Consider the following 26,133-nt stretch of genomic DNA (forward strand, 5'->3'; position numbering starts at 1 on the left):
TTGCAGATGGTGGATGAAATCCATGCAAATAAATTTGTGAAATAAGATAAACAGATGAATGAAAGAGAATCACTACCTCAGAAGCAGTAAATGTCATTTCTATATTAGAAATGACATGAGTAGTTTGTAAGACCTTTAAAAGTAATTTTCAAACTGTATCTTAATTTACAATTTTTGCTAAGCTTGAGAAGTATAGATTAGCCCTTCCCTTATTAAGTAGCAACACAATATTTGAAAATGGTGACCTGTAATAACCAGTACACATCTAATACCAGGGCTATAAAATGGGTGAGATTTATAATTTAAATTAAGACTCAAAACACTGGGGTCATATGAAGTTGCACTACATACACATAGCAGATGTGGACCAAACATATCAGCAGAATAAAAGAACATACATTAGATCCATGCCGGCCAAGAACTTCCCATTCACCACTGGTAATTGCTATTTCCTCTTTGACAGGACACTTGAAATCACCTAAAGATAACATAGTTATAATTCAGCACTTTATACCAGACTATATAAGCAAATGAAACAATAAAAAATAGTATTCTAAACTTTTTTCCAAAAAGTACATTAAAAATGTCAAGTTATAGCTGGGATAATTTAAACGTTTTAGAACTAGTTAGAGGTAGTAGTTGCACAACACTGTGAATATACTAAATGCCACTGTTCATTTAAAAATGTTTAGTTTAATGTTAGGGGAAGTTCACTCTAATAAAAAATAAAAAAAGGTCAACCGTTTAAAAAAATTCACATTATGTGTCTTCATAATACTGTGGAATAATGATGGAATGATCCATGCAAATAAAGTGAAAAAGCAAAATTGGTTCTCATGGCAAAGCCAGAAAAGAACTCAAAAGCACCTGCATTCACAGACCTTTGGTTAGACAAATGAAGTCTAATAGGTCCACAAGGCATTTCTTCTAGAAATGCAACAAACTACTTAAGGAGGAAAATTTTAATATAATTGTTCTTCACTTGCTAAAAATATATTGGTATTACCATATTAAATGCCAACATGCCCCATTTGTCTTTATGAGATTTTGTCTTGGCAGATAAGGCTCTCTCAGTGGTTTAAGGAGATTAAAAAATAGAAACTATTTCTCTTTGCCTAGCTGCTGCTAACGATGGCTATGGAAGTGACAGGTGAGGGCATAAGATAATTAGACAGTACAGGCTTTTAGCTTGTCCCACTCTAATTAAAAAGTTTTTTGACTTATTTTCTTTTTCTTAGATATAAAAATGCAACCTAGTACTTTAAATTTGATGGCCAGAAAATAAACATTATTTAATATATATATAACAAGTACTAATTGTTTCACATTATAGCCACTTAAGGAAGAAAAAGGAAAGGAGGAGGAAAATAATGTGGACATCATGGAAAAGGAGGAAGATTTGGAACAAGAAAGACTAAGTAAAAAAGGAGGAAAAGGGAAAGATGAGGTAGACAAATTGAGGGGCCCAGAAATAGACACTGAGAGGGAACAGGAGCTTGGTGTTCTGAGATGCATATTAGCTGAGGTAACAGCTCTTTTATTTTTTCCCATAGAATTTTAGGAAGAGTGAAAGGGATGGAATGGGGGAATGAGAGGGAGGGAGGGAGGGAGGGAGGGAGGGAGGGAGGGAGGAGAGAGAGAGAGAGAGAGAGAGAGAGAGAGAGAGAGAGAGAGAGAGAGAGAGAAATGTTGATGTGAGAGACACATTGATTGATTGCCTCCCAGGGAATCAAACCTGCAACCCAAGTTCATGCCCTTGACCAGGAATCAAACCTGAGACATTTTGGTGTGCAGGCTGACGCTCTTACCTCTGACCTCACCGGCCAGAGCAACAGGCTCTTCTTTTTAAGTTATCATTTTCATATTATTGTCCCCAAAATATTTTAGTTAATTAACTACTATTCACAGCTCTCTGACCCGTCTTTATCACTACATTTGCTGGAATTCCATAAGTGGATTTAATTTCTGAACAATAAAGGAATTGGTAGCACAATTTCACACTAAGGGCCACATTAAACTCTGTCTTAGATATATAAGATCTTGCCTGTTTTTTTTTTTTTTAATTATGCTAAGGAAAGGAATAGAATCATAGGTAGTATTTACTTTGCTAGTCCTAAGATGTAGCTGTTTCCCAAATAAGAATATTTAAAAGGCCATGTTAAAAAAAACAAGCAACCCAAATAAAAACTCTGCAAAGGATTCAAATAGACACTTCTCCAAAGAAGATATTCAAATGGCCATTAAGCACATAAAAAGATGCACAATGTCACTAGTCATTAGGGAAATATAAATCAAAACCATAAAGACATACCACTTCACACCCACTAGGATAACTATTATTAAAAAAAAAAAAAGTCACCAGAAAATAATCAAGTGTTGGTAAGGATGTGGAGAAACTGGAATACTTGTGTACTGCTAATAGGAATAGAAAATGGAAGAGTAAGATGGTTTCTCAAAAAATTTTAAATAGAATTACCATAACATCCAGCAATTTCACTTCTGGGTATATACCCAAAAGAATTGAAAGCAGCATCTCAAACAGATATTTGTTCACCCATGTTCATAGCAGTATTATTCACAATAGCCAAAAAAGAGGAAGCAACCCAACTTCAGCTGATAATACTTAATTTCACTTTGGACCAACATAATTATACCAATCTGAAGAGCTATAATTATAAATAAACTTCAGTGTAGATGGTGACAGTATTAAAAAATCTAGTAAAAATATCTAATAACTATATATGACGTTTAAAAAGTTTTTTTTAAATCTAAAAATATGGGCTCACTTTAAGCCAATTAAAAATTACAGTTAAGGCAAAAGCAGAAAGTAAAAATAAGTAATCCCACCACCCAGAGATCATTCATTATCAACAGTTTAAGATATTTCTATCAAGAACTTTGTCCTGTGAAGCACAGGCAAGATGGCTGATGCCAACTCAACTCTCCTGGAATGTAATTTTCCAAGTAGGGTTTGCAAGCATTAAAATAAACATACTAGCCCTGGCAGATGTTGCTCAATGGTTAGATTTGGACTGCATGATGAAAGGTCTTCAGTTCAATTCCCGGGCAAGGGCATATACTTGGATTTTGGGTTCGCTCCCCCACACCCAGCATGTGGGAGGCAACCAAGCCATGTGTCTCTCTCACATCGATGTTTCTCTTTCTTTCATCCCCTCCCTTGCTCCCTCTCTTCCACTCTCACTCTCTCTGAAAAGCAATGGAAAAAATATCCTCAGGTGAGGATTAACAACAACAAAAATAAAGTAAACATACTCATAAAAACAAAGCAAAACATCTTTGTCTTACGTTGTTACACATGCACGTATTTGTATTTTAGTTTGTGCCTTGACTTTAATGAAGCAGTATTGATGTTTATAAAGTATATAAAAGAGACAATACATTACCCCTGCCCCTCCCACCTTCTGCTCCCATCATTTTTTCTTTTTTAAGTAAAAAAGGATTTCTTACTTGGGGCAGGTAGCCCACCACTGGATCGTTTATATTTGCTCTCCTTTAAAATGGATGTAATTTTATATAAATGACGAAAACCTGTTTTGCATTCAGAGGCAAAAATAAATTCAATTTCATCTTCATGACTTTGGGGAAAAACATGAAAGATGTCATGGATCTGTAAAATGAATAGCTTAATTTACTATACAGATTAATGAAATACTACGTAAACAATTAAATTAAGCTAGAGAAAGACTTGATAAGCATATTCTGAAGTATAAATAACTGATGGTGCTAGGGGCTATGGTATATTTACAATTATGATTTTGCCTAGGCATTTCAGATTTATCTTATTTAAGTCAAAGACTTCATGCATTGAGAAATAAATGTTTCCAAATGGAGAAAAAAATGCCAAAAGCTTTTTCTTACTCACCATTTCTGTAATCCTTGAAACATAGCATGAGGCTTATTTAAGGATATAAATCTTATTACAGAAATTATGAGGAAAAAATCTTTAACATTTTTTTCCAAAGGAAAATATTCTAACAGTTGAAGGGAAAACAGATATTTGTTTTAGGTGAATCTTATAAAGTTTATATTCAGCAAGGGAATGAGCTGGCTTTCTTTATTTTGTATCTTAAGTTTTTCCCACTAAACTGGAAAATGCACAATTCAACCCAAACTGGTATATTTTGGTATAATTTGCCAGCAAAAAGAGAAAGTCTTTTCTATACGGGACTCTTACGGTCCTCTCGGAGGTACTGATGAGGCTGTGCTTTCAGTATCTGTGTCTAGGAACAAGAGTAAGCCTACAGCCAGGGAGATGTCATTTCAATGGCATCTATTTTCTATCTACAACCATTTCATTATTCTAGAACCATCACTCCAATCTGAAATGTTAAAACTAAGTAAATAATATTTGTGGTTACTTTGAACTTAAAAATTCATCTGATAGTCTGCTATAAAACTTCATTTGCTTTAGCATTCTGAGAAGATATCTAACCAAGCACAGGAGGGCAGACATACATTTATCCAGATGTCTGTTGTTTCTTCATAGATAATCAGTGGCGTCACAGAGTCAGGCACTGACTCAATGAGTCTCTGTCTTTCCATGGCATCATCTTCAACTGGGATAAATAATTCAGGAGAGATCAATACTATCTGTAGGCGAGTCTGGGAGCGATCTAGCAGGATGGACCAAGCACTATTTAAACAAATAAGAGAAAAGCACCAAAAATAAAGCAAGTTCTCAGAAAATGAATATTCTCCTATTCTCTCCCCTAGCACCCATCTGTTATTTCTGCAATCATAATGAAGAAATTACTTTAGTATATGTTAAATTATCCCTTACAAATGACTAATTAAATTTCCAAAATCACAGATGGACTTTGAAATCATTTATCTCCCTCTAGTGTCAACAAACGCCAGCCTCATAATACTCCCGTTGTCCACATTAGACAGAATCATATGTAAACATCTTCACATAAGGCTCTACAAATACTTCTGTTTAAATTATACAATAAAAAAAATATGCACTTACCTGTGAGCCTTAAAGTCATACTATTTTAATCACAAATAACTGAAACTATGACTGGCTAAGTAAGAGACAATTAAAATGCTATGCATCTATGCTTATAGGATTACAAATCCCAAAGTCCACTTAGGTAAAAAAAAAATCTTTGTGTAAAAACAACACTGCAAATTTACATGTGAAGACAGCTCCAACTGAAAGGCAAACTTAATATCATAGACATTTCTAAAGTTCTGGATCCTAAATTATTTGCAAAGAAGTGACAACTTAACATACGTACTATTTTCCCTCTGGAGTCCATCCAGCTCTGGCAATATATTCAACTCCTTCAAACAGAATCTCAAAAGGCTGAATTAGTTCCTTATCTATGACATCTATAATCTATTAAAAAGGAAAAAGGGAATCTAATTATAAAAGACTTAGATAATTAGCTTACTAGTCTATTTAAATCATTATCTTTAGTAGCATGATACTTTTCCAGAGCTAGGCATTTAAAAAGGCACACAGGATATAGCAAAACAAGCAGCTGTGGGTTACCTCTGCTGGTGCTCTTTATGCCTAAAAAACGTCTAACCACAAAATTAGCACAGTCTATCATGGTTGCCAGAAGGGATGGGGGAAAGTTGGGGGACTGGGAGAAAATGGTGAAGGGATTAAGAAGTACAAATTGGCCCAGCTTGTGTGGCTCAGTAGTTGAGCTTCGATCTATGAACCAGGTTGGAGCACGTGCCTGGGTTGCGGGCTCAATCCCCAATAGGTAGTCACAAAGTAGTCACGGAAATGTAAAGTACAGCATAGGAAATATAGTCAATAATATTGTAGTAACTGTGTACAGTGCCAGATGGGTACTTGAAATTGTGGAGGTACCACTTTGTAAAATATGACTATCTAAACACAGGCATACACACCTGAAACTAATACAAAATAATATTGAGTGTAAACTGTAACTGAAAAATAAAATAAAAATAAAAATTTTAAAAGAATTAGCACAGTATAAAAGTCTTTTCCCATGAGTTTATACTAATAGAACTCTTTATAATAAATGGTTAAAAAGTTTTAATAACTTTAGACTCTAGTACCTATGAAAAAAATAATAGTTCCTAGTTCCCTATATTTTATTTGTATTTATTACTCGAGGCCCAGTGCACGAGATTGGTGCACTGGGGGGTCCGGGGGGAGGGGGTAGCCTCAGCAGGGCCTGTGTCCTCTTGCAGTCCAGGACCCCTCAGGGGATGTCCACCTGCCGGCTTTAGGCCTGATCCCTCTCGCAATCCAGGACCCCTCGCTCCTTACCGCCCGCCTGCAGCGAAGGCGGGAGAGGCTCCCGCCACTGCCGCTGCACTCACCAGCTGTGAGCCTGGCTTGTGGCTGAGCAGCGCTCCCCCTGTGGGAGTGCACTGACCACCAGGGGGCAGCTCCTGCATTGAGCATCTGACCCCTGGTGGTCAGTGTGCATCATAGTGACTGGCTGTTCGGCCATCAGGTCAATTTGCATATTACCCTTTTATTATATAGGATTATTTTTTACTTTGTAACACTTTTATTAAGAGTGAACTGATGCCCTGACTGGTTTGGCTCAGTGGATAGCGCGTCGGCCTGCGAACTGAAAGGCCCCAGGGCATGTACCTTGGTTGCAGGCACATCCCCAGTAGGGGGTGTGCAGGAGGCAGCTGATCTATGTTTCTCTCTCATCGATGTTTCTGACTCTCTATCCCTCTCCCTTCCTCTCTGTAAAAAATCAATAAAATATATTTTAAAAAAAATAAAAAATAGAATAAGAAATATTAAAAAAAAAAAAGAGTGAACTGATATCAGTATTCCTAAACTATAAACAATGGGGAACTGAAATACCAAAGGAAACACATTAGAGATTAGAGATCATATATAATAGACAAAGATTCCTTAAATTTTCCTTTTGCCTTTATACATCAATGTGTAATATTTAACACGCTAAGCGCCATGTCAGTCACCAGTGTCTAACCCTATACTTTCCATCCGGAAGACAAAACAGGCTGGGCGCTTAACGTGTTAAGCATAACTGAATTCCTTATTAGGTAAATGCTTTTGCATATGCTGCCCTCTCTTTATTTTTCTGTGCCTTTATCTTTTGTTTGATTTTCGGCAATTCTGCCTGAATAGCTTTAACTTTGGGTGCTATCTCCTAAGATTTAAGATCAGCTAATGCTTAGTCCTATTCTCTTAATCCTTGCCATCTTTAAGCTCTACGGTACTGGGCTTTGGTATTTGATGGTTCTATTTCAAGAGCCTCCAAACAACTGTCCATTGTTCCCTGTCAATTTGACATCTTCAGTTTACAAGCACCAATATTCAGCATGCAGCTTAAAGCTACAGGTTGCTGCCTCGATCTATCTGCTTTCTCAGTAATAGTCTTTGAACCTTCCACATATCTTAACACCTTTGTACAGGGGTCCTCAAACTTTTCAAACAGGGGGCCAGTTCACTGTCCCTCAGACCGTTGGAGGGCCAGACTATAGTTTAAAAAAAACTATGAACAAATTCCTATGCACACTGCACATATCTTATTTTGAAGGAAAAAAACAAAACGGCAAAAACACCCGCATGTGGCCCGCGGGCCGTAGTTTGAGGACGCCTGCCTTTGTATATTTTCTAATGGCCATTTCCCAGTTCTGGGATTTGAAAAAAAAAGTATTTCCAATATTTTAAGTCTTCTATTATTAATAACTAGAGGCCCGGTGCACGAAATTCATGCACTTGGGGGAGGGGGGCGGCCTCAGCCCGGCCTGCGCCCTCTCGCAGTCCAGGAGACCTTGGAGGAACAGGCCTAAGGCAGTAGTCGGACATCCTTAGCACTGCCGTGGAGGTGGAAGAGGCTCCCACTACCGCCACTGTGCTCACCAGCCATGAGCCTGGCTTCTGGCTGAGCAGCGCTCCCCCTGTGGGAGCGCACTAACTACCAGGGGGCAGCTCCTGCATTGAGCATATGCCCCCTGGTGGTCAGTGCACATCATAGTGACTGGTCATTCTGCCATTCAGTCGATTTGCATATTAGCCTTTTATTTATAGGAGAATATTTTATCTATGTCTTTTAAATCTATATCTACATCCTCGAGGAAATCTGGATGACTGCCACTGGAACCATCTTTTGAGCAAATTTCCCAATCACCCCTTTCTTCAATTCTCAGCATTCTGCAGTAGCACACAAATTGGCAGGTGTATCACCTTTTACTTCTACATTTTCCAGAATTCTTACCACATCCATTCCTTTAATTAATTGGCCAAATACCACATGTTTTCCATCCAAATGAGGAGTTGGAACTATTGTGATAAAGAACTGAGAACCAGCCCTAACCAGTTTGGCTCAGTGGATAGAGCGTCGGCCTGCGGACTCAAGGGTCCCAGGTTCGATTCCGGTCAAGGGCATGTACCTTGGTTGCGGGCACATCCCCAGTAGGGAGTGTGCAAGAGGCAGTTGAATCGATGTTTCTCTCTCATCGATGTTTCTAACTATCCCTCTCTTTTCCTCTCTGTAAAAAATCAATAAAATATATTTAAAAAAAGAAAAAGAACTGAGAACCATTTGTATTGCAGCCAGCATTTGCCATGCTTAATAAACCCTCATGGTTGTGCTTATAATAGAAATTTTAATCTTCAAACTTTTCACCATAAATACTTTCTCCACCTGTCCCATTCTGATTTTAGAAATCTCTACCCTGAATCGTAAATTTATTAATAATTTGATAGAATGGGCATCCTTTGAAATGGAGAGGTTTCCTAGCATAGGTCCAATGCCTTTTTCTTCTGTATACAATGCACGAAAATTTTCTGCAGCTTTGGGTACAATATCTACAAACAATTCTAGGAAAACTCGACCAACTCACTTGCCTCCTATGTCCACATCAAAAAAAACTTGGGGGTTACTGGGGTTGGAAGGCTTAGCCTGGGGGATGGGTGTGACATTTTGACTTGCAGATGTTTTTGGAAGCGGCTCGTGTCCACCTGGAAGCTGAAACCCAACACTTGTTCCCTATATTTTAGTCTAAAATATTACTTTTATGATATATTAGTGAAATAGTCCTCAGTAAGCAAACTTTTCTCCTTTAAAAGTCTAGCCAATGCAATTAAAAAATGTTTTTTAAATGGGCAAAGAATATGAATAGACAGTTCTCTAAAGAAGATATGCTAACGGCCAATAAGCAGATAAAAAGATGCTCAACATCATTAGCCATCAGGAATATGTAAATCAAAACAATAATGAGCCCAGCTGGCATGTCTCAGTGGTTGAGCATTGACCTATGAACCAGGAGGTCATGGTTTGATTCCCAGTCAGGGCATATGCCTGGGTTGCAGGCTAAATCCCCAGTGTGGGGTGTGTAAGAGGCAGCCAATATAAATACCCTATATAATGAAAGCCTAATATGCTAAGTGTCCGGTCGTCCATTCAATCAATCAAAGCATAATATGCTAATGATATGCTAAGGCCGCTCAACCACTCGTTATGACGTGCACTGACCACCAGGGGGCAGATAGTCAACCGGTCAACCAGTCACTATGATGTGCACTGACCACTAGGGGGCAGACAGTCGACCGGTTGACCAGTGGCTATAATGTGCACTGACCACCAGGGGGCAGACGCTCTAACTGGTAGGTTAGCTTACTGCTGGGGTCCGGTCGATAAGGACTGAGAGAGACGGGCTGGACACACCCTGGAGCCCTTCCGCAGCCCCTCCCCAGCTGGCCAACCTCTCGCATCCCTCCCTGGCCCTAATAATGCACCAGTGGATTCCCTCGGCCTGGCCTGTGCCCACTCGCAATCCAGGACCCCTCAGGGGATGCTGGAGAGCTGGTTTTGGCCCGATCCCGCAGGCCAGGCCTAGGGACCCCACTGGTGCAAGAATTCATGCACCGGGCCTCTAGTGTGTGTGTGTGTGTGTGTGTGTGTGTGTGTGTGTGTGTGTGTATTTGGATACCATGCACCAAAAGGTCACACTGGTCAGATTCCGGTCAGAGCACTTGACCAGGTTGTGGGCTCAATCCCTGGTAGGGAGGGTGGGAGGGCATATAGGAGGCAGCCAATCGATGTTTCTCTCTCATCAATGTTTCTATCTCTCTCCCCCTTTCCCTTCCCCTCTCTCTCTAAAAAAATAAAAATTTAAATAAAGAAATAAAAAAACAAAACAAAAAAAACACCACAATGAGATACAATTTCAAACCCACTAGGATGGCTAAAATAAATAAGATGAATAGCAACAAGTGTTGATGAGGATATGGAGAACTTGGACAACTTATACACTGCTGTTAAATAGTGCAGCCACATTGGAAAACAGTTTGGTAGTTCCTCAAAAGGTTAAACATAGAGTTAATCTTATGACCCAACAATTCCACTCCTACGTATCTAACCAAGAAAAATAAAACCGTATGCCCACATAAAAATTTATACACACACATTCATGATAGCATCCTATATAATAAAGATGTAATATGCAAATGGTCGTTATGCCGTGAAACGTAACGACCGACCGCATAACGTTCAGATCATGGATCAGCCAGAGGGTGGGGCAGAGAGCTACAAGCGGGCAGCGGAGAGCTGCAGGAGGGGGCCGGGCAGCAAGCTATGAGCTGGGGGGCGGAGGGAGCTACAGGAGGGCAGGGCAAGCAGGCAGAGAACTACTGGAGTGTGGCAGCAAGCTACTGGAGCATGGATTCATGCGCAGGGCTACTAGTTATTCATAATAGCCAAAAGGTGGAAACAACCCAAACGTCCAAACTGATGAGTAGGTAAATAAAATGTGCTATATCCATACAATGGAGTATTAGGTGATAAAAAGTAATGAAGTGCTGATACATGATATCAAACTTGGACGGAGCTTCAAAACATGATTCTTAGTAAAATAAACCAGACTAGCTATCATGTGATTCCATTTATAAGAAATGTCCAGAATTGGCAAATTTATAGACAGTAAATTGGTGGTTGCCCAGAGCTGGGGAACATGGGCAGGTTGGGGGTGACAATTAAGGGATGTGGCATTTCTTTTTTGGGATGATGAAAATGTTCTAAACCAGTGATGGCGAACCTATGACACGCGTGTCAGCACTGACACGCGTAGCCATTTCTGATGATACGAGGCCGCATGCCAAAGATGAAACATTTGCTGCTCCTGAGGATGAAACATTTGCGACTAGTCTTGGAGTTAGTTTTTTCCTCAAAGTGACACACTACCCGAGTTATGCTCAGTTTTTTGGCGAAGTTTGACACACCAAGCTCAAAAGGTTGCCCATCACTGTTCTAAACTGACTGTGGTGATGGTGCACAACTCTGTGAATATACTAAAAAGCCCTTATAAACTTTAAATGAGTAAACTGTATCGAATGTGAATGAGATCTCAATAAAGCTCTTTTAATAAGTCTTAATTAAGTCTATACTTAATCTTGTGTGCATTCAGCTTTTATGCATTCAACTGTCCAAATGGAAAGCAGCACTACAAGAGAAATGTGTGATATTTAATATACCATAAACATATATCCAAAACAAAAGGTAATTCACTAGTCAATAACCAGTATTTTTAAAATATTGATCTAGAGAATTAACAAAAACAAAGAGAATAAATTATTGGAAAGGAGTGGTATGTGCACATCCCCCCATTCCTATTTTGGGAACCAGCAGAAAGTTTTCAAAGTAGAAAATAAGGTCAACCTGAAATCATGACCCACAGATGTCTCTGCAAGTTCAACAAGCCCCCCAAATAAAAAAGTGTTCCTAAGATCTCTACTATACTACTCGTCAAATGACACACAAAAAATCAACTCAACATTTTATACTCACCCTTCCTTCAGTATCAATCATTATTTCTGACATCTTAAAAGTGACTTTTGGATTTGCTGTGCCTTTAGAAAAAGACATAAATGAATAGTAATGTATATCCAAAATCATTGAAATTTTGCCAGATCCTCTTTACGCTTTAGTTAAGTCAGAATATTATAGAGTTACAGCTTTATTGGATAAGAATCTCAGAACTCCATTGCAAACTCAGTTTTGAATATGGGTATTAAAAAAAAAAAAGAAGAAGCTGCTGCCGGCCCTAGCCGGTTTGGCTCAGTGAGTTTGATTCCAGGTGCATGGGGGAGGCAGCCAATCGATGTGTCTCTCACATTGATGTTTCTCTCTCTGTCTCTTCCCCTCCCTTCCACTATCTCTAAAAAGCAATGGAAAAATATCCTGGTGAGGAAGGGAGGAAGGGAAGGAGGGAGGAAGGGAGGGAGGGAGGGAGGGAGAGAAGGAGCTGCCTGGTCTGGTACCTAAGTTGGTTAGAGCTTTGTCCTGATAAACAAGGTTGAGGTTTTGATCCCCAGTCAGGGCATAGACAAAAATCAACCAATGAATGCATAAGTAAGTGGAACAACAAATCAATGTTTCTCTCTCCCTCCCTCCCTTCCTCTGTCTCAAAATCAATTTAAATAATAATAAGTAAATAAAAAATAAAAAAGAGGCTAAAAAATATCAAATTAGTATGAAATAAAGGGAAATTTTGTATCATTTTGAAATGCTGTAATCAGCAAAATGGGGAAAATTAACAATTTATTAAGAACTTAATCCCTTGGAAATCTTTATTTTCTAACAAAGACATCTTTTTATTCATTCCTTGAAATAACCAGTTTTGTGCACTTCTCTACATTGGAAAATAATTAAAATGGATCATCCTGTAATTTAAAAATCTACTTCAGTGACACTTAACAAACCATCCTTACTAAGGCTGTAAAATAACCAATGTTGACCATAACTTTGGATGATTGCAGATTTTTGTTTGGAAAGTAGAAATGAGTAAATATAAATGCCAAAGGAATATAGTACCTGTTTTAGGATAACGAAATGAATCTGCCCTTCTTGTTTCCAACATAGGGGATGTAACATGAATAATTTCCACCTCAGATTCATCATTTTCTTCATACAAAATTCTAAGAATTTTGCTGCCACTGGGAGCTTAAAGAAATTTAAATATTGAAAATTTAGAATTATTCTAGAAAATAATAACTGACTCTTCTCTCTAGTATTATATTTTCCAAGTGAAAAATAATTTTTATATAAAATATACAACTTTTTGTGTATGAAAATATCACCCATCTTTTGCAGTAGCAAGGTTAGTTACTACTAAGCCATTTTTACTGGTTAACAACCATTAACTCCTTTTGGAGGGCAAAAATTGAAAATACATAAAATGAAAAGTTGAAGATACATAAATTGAAAAATTATGTATATGTACATAATTAAAACAGGGAAATACATGTGAAGGACTTTGGTCCTTGCATACATTAACATGCATTCCTTACTGAAAAATGAATTATTTAATTACAATTGTAATACTTCCTATAATGAAACAAATGCTATTTAAATAGAGCCCCCCTTTTTTTAATGGGTTTCCCTAACTCATGTCAAAATCTTGCTCTAACATACAATTATAGCAAAACATTTTACATCTTAAAATGTCCAAATGTAAGACATGGCTTAAAAATAAATTTTTTTCATGATCCCTTAGAGAAATGTTCAGATGCTAGCCATAATCCATTAGTGAGTCATGAAATCTATTAATGGGTAATAACCAGCATTTTACACATACAACAGAAATAATATACATGAGCATGTTACACTAAAGTATTGCTTCATAAAATTTATTTTCTAGTTTTATACCTATAAAACATTGTACAATGTATTAGGTCAGAATGTAAAAGCAAACTTCTCACTGGGTCATGCATGGTCAGTCACTGCTTTAGAAAGCTGTTTCTCTGGCAGTAAAATAGTTGTAAATTCACTAAGAACAAAAGAGAAATTTGTGTCCTTTTCTTCTGATCCATTAATACACTAACTGGGGTGTCTGTTCATACAGATTCTCTAATCAATACCAAGACCAGCTCCTAGATGAAAAATTGGCAAGGGGAATTGAATGACCTAAACCAATGAACCACAATATAATTGTTTTTTATTAGAATTCATTATGGTGGAATATAGCCTATATATTCTAAATAACTAGTTGATGTTCTCTTTGGTGATATATACTGCATCATATATTGATGTGTATTACACTTAACAAACACATCAATATGAGGGGATAAACACTGTAGCCTTCCATTCTCTATAATCTCTACAGAGAGATCCTAAATGGCAAAATCTTGGTATTGTGATGTACAGAAATGGAAAAGAGTATTAAACAATATTTAAGAATAATAAACAAACAAATACTAGTAGAATCCAATCTTCATCACTTCAGAATCTACTAATCAAGATTTACAATCTGTACACTTAAGTAATTGGCAGTTGAAGCTCATAATACTTTAATTGACCTATATTATTTTGAACCTTCTTACTTGTTTCAGCTTCTGGACACCACCAATAGCCAGAATATCTATCAAATTCTTCTTGAAGAACAAAGGTAGCAACTCCAGCTGATCTGGGATCCTCTTCCATGTTGGCTAGCTCTAGACAAACATAAAAGGCAAAATTATCACAGGAAGTTCTCTACCTTTTCATGGGTACAAAGCAGAATGATTCAGTTTATTTTGAAAGGCAGCAGTAGTATAGAGGTGAACTCTGGAGCCAAAGAGATTGAATTCTAATCATTTACTGTCTGACCTTGGGCTAATCACCCAGTCTCATTCCACTGAAGTATTCCATTTGTCAACGGCAATAAGAATCTACCTTTTAAGGTTGTTATGAGGATTAAATGAATTAATTCACATAAAGCACTTAGAACAAAGCCTAAACCATAATATGTGCTCCATAAATGTTATTTTCCAATTTAGCTAGAATCATGGGAAAAAAGAATACTGAAAAAGATCATGTTAACTTGTAACTCGCGAGAAGTACATTTTTAGACCTAGAATGGGTCTTACAGATCATGTAATTCATGATTCCCCCTCCCTGACCTCCCTGCTTTTCAACCAGAGCAGCTCAGCTTTTATCTATTTTACACTTAAAAGTTTCCTGTAAATAGTTAGAAGGGGACTTGTACTTTAAAAACAAAAATTATCAAAACACAAAGCCTTACTTATGTAAGATTTCATGACAGGGGGAAATGTTTACAATACCCTTGAATTTTAAAAAACATATTACACTAAATAGCATGTATGCTGTGATTCCATTTATAAAAATGTTAAACATATATTTAAAAATGTATTGGGCCGGGCTGGCGTGGCTCAGTGGCTGAGCATCAACCTATGAATCAGGAGGTCACGGTTCAATTCCTGGTCAGGGCACATGCCCAGGCTGTGGGCTCGGTTCCCAGTGTGGGGCCTGCAGGAGGCAGCCACTCAATGATTCTCTCTCATCGTTGATGTTTCTATCTCTCACTCCCGCTTCCTTCGTCTCTGAAATCAATAAAAATATATTTTAAAAAATGTATTGGGATGTAAACCAAAATGTGGTTTTCTCCAAATAGTGGGACTATGGACAAGCTTAAAAAAAAATGCTTTATAATTTATAAAACCTTAAGTGTACCTTTTATTTTTGAAAAATGCATACAGTTGTATAACATCCTATCAAGACACAGAATACTTCCAATACTCCAGAATGTTTTCTCATGCCCCTTCCCAGTCAATGTCCATTCCTGCCCAGAAGGAACTGTTGATCTGATTTCTATCATCATAGGTTAGTTTTGCATATTCCAGAATACCATATAAATGAAATCATACAGGGGAGTATGGGTGGGGGATTTAGGAAAAAAAGAGAGAACTCATGGACATGGACAACAGTGTGGTGATGGTGGGGGTTAAAGGGGATGGATGGAGATGGAAGAGGGCATAGAAGGGGTAAATGGTGATGGAAAAAACAAAACTAAATTATATTTAAAAATAAATCATATAGTACCTATTTGTGTCTGTTTTTTAAATTCATCCATGTTGTTGCATCAACATTACATTGTATCAATGTATTGCTAATTGCTTCCTGTTTATTGCTGAATCGTATTCCATTGTATATCACAGTTCTTTTATACATTTATCTCTTAATGGACATCTGGGCTGCTTCCAATTTTGGGGTATTATGAAGAAAGATGCTGTGACCATTCTTTTTTTCTTTTTAATATTTTTAAAAATTGATTTCAGAGAGGAAGGAAGATCGAGAGATAGAAACATCGATGATGAGAGAGAATCATTGATTGACTGTCTTCTGCACACACCCTACTGGGGATTGAGCCTACAACCTGAGCAAGTGCCCTGACTGCCCCAACTGGAAATCAAACTATGACCTCCTGGTTCATAGGTCCATGCTCAACCACTGAGCCACACTGGCCAGACGCACTATGATCATTCTTGTAGAAGAATCTTTGTAGCTCTTTGAGGAAGATGTGGTCGCAGCTGCAGCAGAGCTGTTTTACCCACTCCTGCTTCTGATTCGCTGTTGTTTGCTCTTACAGAGGAACAAGGGGGTCAGGAAGCAGCACCTCAGCCATGGGTTATAAAGATACAAGAAAGACACCCATGGAACTAGAGGTGGCAATTCACCGAATTAAAATTTCTCTAACCAGCCACAACATAAAATCTTTGGAGAACGTGTGTGCTGACTTGATCAGAGGTGCCAAGGAAAAGAATCACAAAGTGCAAGGATCAGTTTGGATGCCTACCAAGAGTCTGAGAATCACTATTAGAAAAACTCCCCATGGGGAAGGTTCTTGGAATAGTTTTCAGATGAGGACCCACAAGCAACTCATTGACTTGCAGTCCTTCTGTGGTAAAGATTACTTCTATCAGTATTGAGCCAGGAGTGGAGATTGAAATCACTTAATAAATTGTCAGTTGTAAAGGGCAAAAAAAGAATCTTTGAGATATATGTTTTTCTCTTAAATAAAGACATAAGAGTGGAATGGCTGAATAGTATGGTAAGTATATGCTTAACTTTTAAGAAACTACCACATAGTTTTCTTTTTAAAAAAAAAATTTTTAAATTGACTTCAGAGAGGAAGGAAGAGGGGGAAGAAGAGGGAGAGGGGGAGAGGGAGGGAGAGGGGGGAATGAATCAGAGAATTGTTGATCGGCTGCCTCCTGTATGCCCCACACTAGGGTTTGAGCCTGCAAGCCAGGCATGTGCCCTGACTGGGAATTGAACTGTGACCTTCTGGTTCAGAGGATGGGCTGCCACACAGTTTTCCAAAGTATCTGTATTATGTTATATTCTTAGAAATGTATGAGGAGTCTCTCCAGCCTTTGGTGTTCTTCATTGTTTTCACTTTAGCCAGTCTAATGGGTATGTAGAGTAATGTTTCATAGTGATTTAAATTTTATGTATTATTTTAATTTGTATTTTCTATACTATATATTGTCTAAAATGAATGTGCAGTATGAACCAATAATCCCTTATCCAAAATATTTGAGTTTAGAAGTGTTTGGAGTTCGGAATTTCCCCCCCCCCCCAAGTATTATACATCTATCATATAATTATGCAACATCTCCAGCAGGGTAATCAAATACACCAATATTCCTGCAGCAAACATGAATAGGCACACTAGGTAGGATTAAGATTATAAATATCCTCAGGTCAGGTCAGGTTTTGCCACCAAATGAGTTTTAGCACCTAGCTAATGAAAAATAATCTGAGTTTTCAAATTTTTTTTGAATTTTGGAATTACTGACATAACCAAAACCAGTGCTCAGATTTAAAATAAACCAGACTAGCTATCATGTGATTCCATGGTAGTTTTCTTGGACCTTTCAACTACCCCAAAATATACCCCCACACCAAACTGTTTTATGTTTTGTTCTCCTTTAGATATGAAAATAAGTACTACTCATTTGTATATCCCTATTACTTATTACAGACCTTAATTATTAAAAGTTATTTATTAAATGAACAAATGGTCAACCTATTCTCTCAATAAGATACCTCATTTGAGAGTAGAGGCTGGCATTAACATTACTTTTAAATTCCTCTATCATACTAGGCAGAGAACAAACACATGCAAATGTTGACTGATAAACCCATCTAAAAGCAGACTTTCACTAGAAAAGTTATTGTGAATAAGAGGAATAAGAGTGATGATGCTCACTCTCTACTTACCTTTCTATCTAAACAAACACTTACCATTTACAATGGTTCAGACACTGTCCTAAACACTTCACAAATACTAACTCATTAAAACCTCATAAAACCATATGTGATATGCTATTAATTAACCTTTTTACAGATACAGAAACAGAGATAAGTTAAATAACTTACAGTCACAGAGCTAAAAAATGGTAGATCTGGGACTCAAACTGACAGAGTCTGGTTCTAGACTGTACTTTTAACTACGATACTAATCCTGAAAATAATATACCACATACCATTATACAAAAGAATAAAAACACTACTACAGAATTTTGCAGGTTTTCAGTGCTTTCTATTTTAAATTCTGCCAATCTTCACAATAATCCTGTGTGGAAAACAATTCTATAGAAGAAGAAATAAATAGACTAAAGAATGCCTAATTCTACAGTTTCTTTGAGGGACAGAACTGTATCTTATTCAATTCTGTATCATTAGTTCCTGTAACATTGCCTGGCACACAGGTACTTAACATACTTTTGTTGACTAACTGAATAGTTATAACAGATATCTTGACTTCTAATTAATTAATCTGTTATCATCAGAACTTTGCAGTCTCAGCCTCAAGTACAATAATTAGTACATAATGAGTACTCAAAGTTTATTGAAGCATAAAATAATTGCCAGGCTTTCCAACCTAGATTCACTAATTACCAACCTAATCTTTCTACTGCCATTGGTAGCTGTTCTGATTCCATGACTCCAAATGGAGACCCACTGAACACCAAAATGTACTTTTTACTTAAAAGTTTCCCTATTCCACACTCTTTTCTCTATCCTATACTTGTTTTAGGCCATAGAACCTGAATAATTGCAACAGTGAAGCTTTGGTATCCCTGTCTCTAGTCTTGTGCTTCTCAAATATAACTTCCACAAAGTACCTGAAATAATTTATCTACAATATGATTCTGACCATACCACTCAACTGCTAGAACTTTTCAATGGACTGCCACATCATAATAAAGATCATGCTCATTTACATGACATACAGTCTACCCTTGTCCTGGCTTTTCTTATCTGCCAGTTTTATCTATCCCCACTTCTTGACTCATACCCCTTGCTTTAGGATTATAACTGCTTTTAATTTCTTGCACATACTAGTACCACAGTACCTTCTGCATCAAGACCTTTCTCACACAGTCCCTTCACTTGAAGTGTACTGGCTACTGTACTGTACAATTCTACATCATTAGTTCCTGCCACATTGTCTGGTACACAAGAACTTAATGTATTTTTGTTGATTGACTAATAGAACAGATTTCTTGACTCCTAATTCAGTGGTCTATCAATGTAAACTGTTCATGAAAAGGCTTCTTCTATAATACTGATTATCCTAATGAAGAAAAAATGTTTGCTGTCAATACACTACTACACTGAGTGGCCAGATTATTATGATCTCTGAACTCATAATAATCTGGCCACTCAGTGTGTGTGTGTGTATGTATGTATATATATGTATATGTGTGTATATATATATATATGTATACACACACACATATATGTATTAGAGGCCCGGTGCATGAATTCATACATGGGTGGGGTCCGGCCAGCCTGGCCAGGGGAGGGGACATGGGAGGTTGGCCGGCCTACGTGCTGGTCGAACTCCTGGTCGAGGGGACAATTTGCATATTAGCCTTTTATTATATAGGATATACACTGTGTGGCCAGATTATTATATGTTCAGAGATCATAATAATTTGGCCACTCAGTGTATATTCTAAAATAACTTATTAAAGAAGATGCCTAATAAATCAACTTTGTGAACACTAGATTAAGAAAAAGTTGGACAGCCCCTGGCTGGTTTGGCTCACTGGATAGAGCGTCGGACTGGGGACTGGGGGGTCCCGGGTTCAGTTCCGGTCAAGGGCATGTACCTTAGTTGTGGGCATATCCCTGGTGGGGGGTGTGCAGGAGGCAGCTGATCAATGTTTCTCTCTCATCGATGTTTCTAACTCTCTGTCCCTCTCCCTTCCTCTCTGAGGAAAATCAATAAAATATATTTTTAAAAAAAAGAAAAAAAAGAAAAAGTTGGACAAATGAATTTGCAAAGTGACCATTCTTCATTATGAAATTTATTCTTAAGCTGTTTCACATGTTCAAAGAAAAAGCAATACAGTATTTCCCATCTTTCATTTGTATGAAAGCTTTAGAGGAAAACATCCACATCTTTTCTGTTCTTTGAGTACTGCATACTATTATTATAGTCACTTCAATAAAAATTAAGTATTTCCACAAACACACAGGTACACAAAGTTCTGTTTTTCCTATTATGACAAAATAACTAAGTAGACTCTCCAAGAAGGGGGGACAAATATTCAGGTAGTTGTTACAGTATTAATTTTTCCTGTTTGTTTCCCAAAAACAAGATTAATTTTTTAAATTAAAATTTTATTTTAAGGAGAACAGTTTGGGGAAATTCTCGCAGTCTCATTTGGCTAAAAGAACAATCCATCAAGGGTGCACTGTTGTGCTGTCTGGAAATGAACATTAAAACACAAGTCAGCATAGCTGAGCCTGTGGAGCTCAGCAGTTGAGTGATGACCCATGAACCAGGAGATCACAGTTCCCAGTTAGGGCACATGCCTGGGTTGTGGGCTCGATTCCCCAGTAGGGGGCTGTAGGAGGAAGCCGATCAATGATTCTCTCTCATCATTGATGTTTCTATCTCTCCCTCCTTTTCCCTTCCTCTCTGAAATCAGTAAAAATATAACACACACACACACACACACACACACACACACACACACACAAAACAAGGCAGCATTACACAGGTGATACATACCACTTATCCTCTGCATGTTTTTCTTTTTTAATTTTAAAGATTTGAATTTAAAATACAAAGATCACCTAGTTAACTTCATTTTCAAAACATAAGCAAAAGCAAATTACATTTAAAAAACTTTTCAGAAAAGTGGATTTGAAGAACTATCATTACCATTGTGCACATAGGTTAGCCTCCTTTCTTCTCTGGTTACAATGTTGGATATCCAAATATCATTGCTATGTATAAATGCAATCCAATCTGGATCAGCTGGGCATAATTTTGGATCCATCCTAATGTTGGGACAACTAGTCTCCACTAAATTAGGCCGTAAGGGTTGTTGCTAGAAAAGTAAACAACATTTTAAGCAAAGTGTTAGGCTGATACATACATACTTGTTTGCCAGCACCCTTCCTATAAAATGAACAATAATTCCAAGTAAAATGTCAACTATGACAATTGCTCCCTAGAAAAATATATTTCATATGCCTTCTTATTAGGAAGGACTCGTTTTTTTTAGAAACTATGAATTAGAAAGCCAAGAGTAATAGGAACTTCATAAATTTTGTTATCCAAATCTGTTTAATAGAATAATTATTTATTAAATAAATTATTTTTATTTATTAAATATTTCAAATTAATTTTAACAATATAAAAGTTTGCTCATAAAAAAATGTAATGAAAGCCAGGATCATCACAATTCTATCAAAAGAACAGTTCTACTAGCACATAAAAAATTGCGTGGAATAAAACCAAACATTTAAAACCATTTATTAAGATGAATTAAGCTTATAAGGGAACCAAAAATAGATTGCCTTGTGATAATATTATCCTCCCACTCCCACTCCTTAGCACTTACTCAGAAAGTGGGCACTAATGTCCTTTACTATATCTTCCTAATAAGATAGCATGTGGTTTTAGCATTTTAAAAATTTATATTAATGTCACTAGAAAAATTAACTCCTAAAATTAATACTAATTAATACTAAATTTTTTAGCTGATAGGTAAACAGAACATTTTCGTTTAATTACCTTTCTGATTTGGATGCAAATAACTCTTAGGACCCCAAAACACATTTAATAAGTAGTAATACCAACTTACAGTAAATCCTTGTGGCCCTCCATCTTTTACGTGATATATTCCACTACCAGCTTGAAAGAGAAATGTTCCACTTCCTTGGTGATAATCATAAGAAGCAATTCCAACTGTTCCAATGCGTTTTCTTTCTCTTAATAGTTCTTCTTCTCGAGAATACATTCCATAGTCCAGTGTTGCCTAATGCAAAATTAATTTTAACAACATAAAATAGTTTGCTCATAAAAAAATGTAATGAAAGCCAGGATCTGTGGCAGCGCTAGGGATGTCCGACTGACGGCTTAGGCCTGCTCCCTGCGGACATCCCCCAAGGGCTCCTAGACTGTGAGAGGGCACAGGCCAGGCTGAGGGAACCGCCCCGCACCCGAGTGCATGAATTTCACGCACTGGGCCTCTAGTCCTCTAATAAACCCCTAGGTCAGGTTGGTCACATCACTGATGTAAAACCTAACATGTGATGTTTTGCTTCCTGGCCTTTGTCCCTTCCATTTCCCCCCTTGAAAGGGTATTTTTCTTTCTACCCACACAAGTTTTAACGATATCCCAAAACCTTGGCTCTAATTCAACCTTGGCCAGGAAAGCTTCCTGATGCATTACGGTGTATAGTAGTGATCTCTTTTTTGAAATTTATGTAAGAGTTACTGTCTCTTTTACTCATTTGGCTATAGTTTGGCTTTTCACTTTTTTCAGTATTTCTGAATAGAAATAGGTTTTAAAAAGCATAAAAAACTTGAGAGCAGAATCTTTTTGTTTTCCTACCTATAGTATTTGTTAAAATGTTTCTCAAAGAATATCTGTAGCCCTAACCGGTTTGGCTCAGTGGATAGAGCGTCAGCCTGCGGACTGAAGGGTCCCAGGTTCAATTCCGGTCAAGAGCATGTACCTTGGTTGTGGGCACATCCCCAGTAGGGGGTGTGCAGGAGGCAGCTGATCGATGTTTCTCTCTCATTGATGTTTCTAACTCTCTATCTCTCTCCCTTCCTCTCTGTAAAAAATCAATAAAATACATTAAAAAAAAGAATATTTGTAATTAATGACTGATGATTTCTCCCAAGCTAGAAATATAATTTGACACACATATAAAACACAGAAAGAAATATAAAGAAAACAAATCTAGTAAGTGCTAACTTAAAAAAAATTGCATCCAAGCCCTGGCTGATTTGGCTCAGTGGACGGAGCGTTGGCCTGCAGACTGAAGGGTCCCAGGTTCAATTCCGGTTAAGGGCACATGTCTGGGTTGTGGGCTTAATCCCCAATAGGGGGTGTGCAGAAGGCAGCCAATCAATGATTCTCTCTTATCATTGATGTTTTTATCTCTCTTTCCCTCCTCCTTCCTGTCTGAAATCAATAAAAATGTTTAAAAAAAAATTGCATCCCATACATTCCCTCACTCACTAAGAGCTCTTCACACTTTGAGTTTGATAATAGAAATCAGACATGGTTTCTGCTATCTATCTATCTATCTATCTATCTATCTATCTATCTATCTATCTATCTATCTAAAAGCCCATCGACCGGAATGGCAGAACAACCGGAACGACCAGTCGCTATAATGCGCATGTGGCAGCCAACCGGCCTGATCCGGGTCCTGATCGCCCCCCACCAATCTCCTGTGGCCCCTCCCCCAGGCTGGCTTCACCCCCAAACACCCCCCCCCTCCGCCAATTGGGGGCAGGTCTGGCTGGCCAACCACCCGTGGCCCCCCGCACCGGCCCGGCCCAGATCAGCCCCCAATGCATGGGGTGGGCCGGTCGGACCCTACCCGTGCACGAATTCGTGCACTGGGCCTCTACTCAAGGAATAATCCTTTAAAAAGAGGTCTAGCCCTTGCCCATGTGTCTAAGTGTTAGTCTGCACCTGCATTGAGGGCATGCAGGTTCAATTCCAAGGTACATACCTGGATTGTAGGTTTAATCCCTGGCCCTGGTCAGGGTGCAGGCAGGAGGCAACCAACCAATGTATCTCTATCACAACAATGTCTGTCCCTATCTCTGTCTCTCTCCTTTTTTTTTTTTTTTTTTTTTTTTTTTTTTTTTTTTTTTAATTTCTTTATTGATTAAGATGTCATATATTTGTCCTCATCCCCCCATTCCCATCCCACCCCCCTCCCCATGGATGCCCCAACCCTCTGTTGAACTTAAGCATTGGTTAGGCTCATATGCATGCACACAAGACCTTTGGTTGATCTCTCCCCCCTCCCCCCACCCTCCCCTATCCTCCCTCTGAGGCCCGATAGTCCGATCGATGCCTCCTTGTTTCTGGTTCTGTTCTTGTTCATCAGTCTATGTTGTTCATCATTTCCCCTAGATGAGCGAAATCATGTGTCACTAGAGATATACTTATAAGAATTGAATGTGCGACGAGCAATAATAGTTATGCTGACAGGCAAATGAATCAGTCTGTAGTGAGTTTCTTTCTGGTCCAACAGTTCTTTTGAGACCCAATATCAATGTCCACCAGTTCCTTATGAGTACATGTCGGCACTGACCCCTCAGCTCTGGATGGTGGACAAATGGTGGTAATGCAGGTCCGACTCCCTCTGGTTTGGTCTCGGCCGGATCCAGGGGCACGGCTTCACCCGGATCCAGGGGCCCACGGCCTCACCCGGACCCGGGATCCAGTCTCACTCGGATCTAGGGGCACACAGCCTCGCCCAGACCCAGGATTCAGCTTCATCCGGACCCAGGGGCGCATGGCCTCACCCGGACCCAGGGGCGCGTGGCCTCTCCCAGACCCAGGGTCGCGTGGCCTCACCCGGATCCAGGGGCCCACGGCCTCACTCGGACCCGGGGCCCAGGGGCCCACGGCCTCACCCGGACCCGGGACCCAGGCTCACCCGGATCCAGGGGCCCACGGCCTCACCCGGACCCGGGGCCAGGCTCACCCGGATCCAGGGGCCCACGGCCTCACCTGGACCCGGGGCCCAGGCTCACCCGGATCCAGGGGCCCAGGGCCTCACCCGGACCCGGGGCCCAGGCTCACCCGGATCCAGGGGCCCAGGGCCTCGCCCGGACCCGGGACCCAGGCTCACCCGGATCCAGGGGCCCAGGGCCTCGCCCGGACCCAGGGCCAGGCTCACCCAGATCCAGGGGCCCAGGGCCTCGCCCGGACCCGGGACCCAGGCTCACCCGGATCCAGGGGCCCAGGGCCTCGCCCGGACCCGGGGCCAGGCTCACCCGGATCCAGGGGCCCAGGGCCTCCCCCGGACCCGGGGGCCAGGCTCACCCGGATCCAGGGGCCCAGGGCCTCGCCCGGACCCGGGGCCAGGCTCACCCGGATCCAGGGGCCCAGGGCCTCGCCCGGACCCGGGACCCAGGCTCACCCGGATCCAGGGGCCCAGGGCCTCGCCCGGACCCGGGACCCAGGCTCACCCGGATCCAGGGGCCCAGGGCCTCGCCCGGACCCGGGACCCAGGCTCACCCGGATCCAGGGGCCCAGGGCCTCGCCCGGACCCGGGACCCAGGCTCACCCGGATCCAGGGGCCCAGGGCCTCGCCCGGACCCGGGACCCAGGCTCACCCGGATCCAGGGGCCCAGGGCCTCGCCCGGACCCGGGACCCAGGCTCACCCGGATCCAGGGGCCCAGGGCCTCGCCCGGACCCGGGACCCAGGCTCACCCGGATCCAGGGGCCCAGGGCCTCGCCCGGACCCGGGACCCAGGCTCACCCGGATCCAGGGGCCCAGGGCCTCGCCCGGACCCGGGACCCAGGCTCACCCGGATCCAGGGGCCCAGGGCCTCGCCCGGACCCAGGATTCAGCCTCACCCGGATCCAGGGGTGCACGGCCTCGCCCAGACCCAGGATTCAGCCTCAGCCGGACCCAGGGGCGCATGGCCTTGCCCTGACCCAGGGGCACATGGCCTCACCCGGACCCAGGGGCGCGTGGCCTCTCCCAGACCCAGGGTCGCGTGGCCTCACCCGGATCCAGGGGCCCACGGCCTCACCCGGACTTGGGACCCAGGCTCACCCGGATCCAGGGGCCCACGGCCTCACCCGGACCCGGGGCCAGGCTCACCCGGATCCAGGGGCCCAGGGCCTCCCCCGGACCCGGGGCCCAGGCTCACCCGGATCCAGGGGCCCAGGGCCTCCCCCGGACCCGGGGCCCAGGCTCACCCGGATCCAGGGGCCCAGGGCCTCCCCCGGACCCGGGGCCAGGCTCACCCGGATCCAGGGGCCCAGGGCCTCGCCCGGACCCGGGAACCAGGCTCACCCGGATCCAGGGGCCCAGGGCCTCGCCCGGACCCGGGAACCA

At 40.6% G+C, this 26,133-nt stretch overlaps 1 protein-coding gene and 1 pseudogene across 5 annotated transcripts in view; one reads left to right on the forward strand and one right to left on the reverse strand.

Moving 5' to 3' along the window:
• The window catches only part of DPP8 (dipeptidyl peptidase 8), a 75,384-nt gene that overhangs the window by 30,314 nt on the left and 18,937 nt on the right, over positions 1–26,133 (reverse strand). For all 4 annotated transcript variants that reach the window (XM_079768454.1, XM_079768456.1, XM_079768455.1 and 1 more), the window contains exons 5-13: positions 21,890–22,063; positions 20,962–21,130; positions 14,318–14,428; positions 12,810–12,938; positions 11,784–11,845; positions 5,262–5,362; positions 4,477–4,654; positions 3,469–3,628; positions 399–478 (exon numbers count right to left, since the gene is read on the reverse strand). In XM_079768454.1, coding sequence (XP_079624580.1) covers positions 399–478; positions 3,469–3,628; positions 4,477–4,654; positions 5,262–5,362; positions 11,784–11,845; positions 12,810–12,938; positions 14,318–14,428; positions 20,962–21,130; positions 21,890–22,063 — 1,164 coding nt within the window. The remainder of the gene's footprint in view (positions 1–398; positions 479–3,468; positions 3,629–4,476; positions 4,655–5,261; positions 5,363–11,783; positions 11,846–12,809; positions 12,939–14,317; positions 14,429–20,961; positions 21,131–21,889; positions 22,064–26,133) is intronic.
• Positions 14,468–19,407, forward strand: LOC307098051 (small ribosomal subunit protein uS10-like; annotated as a pseudogene). The gene has a single exon. The product of its transcript is annotated as a small ribosomal subunit protein uS10-like (transcript).

The sequence above is a fragment of the Cnephaeus nilssonii genome (genome assembly GCF_951640355.1).
Source record: "Cnephaeus nilssonii genome assembly, chromosome: 4".
NCBI classification, from domain to species: Eukaryota; Metazoa; Chordata; class Mammalia; order Chiroptera; family Vespertilionidae; genus Cnephaeus; species Cnephaeus nilssonii.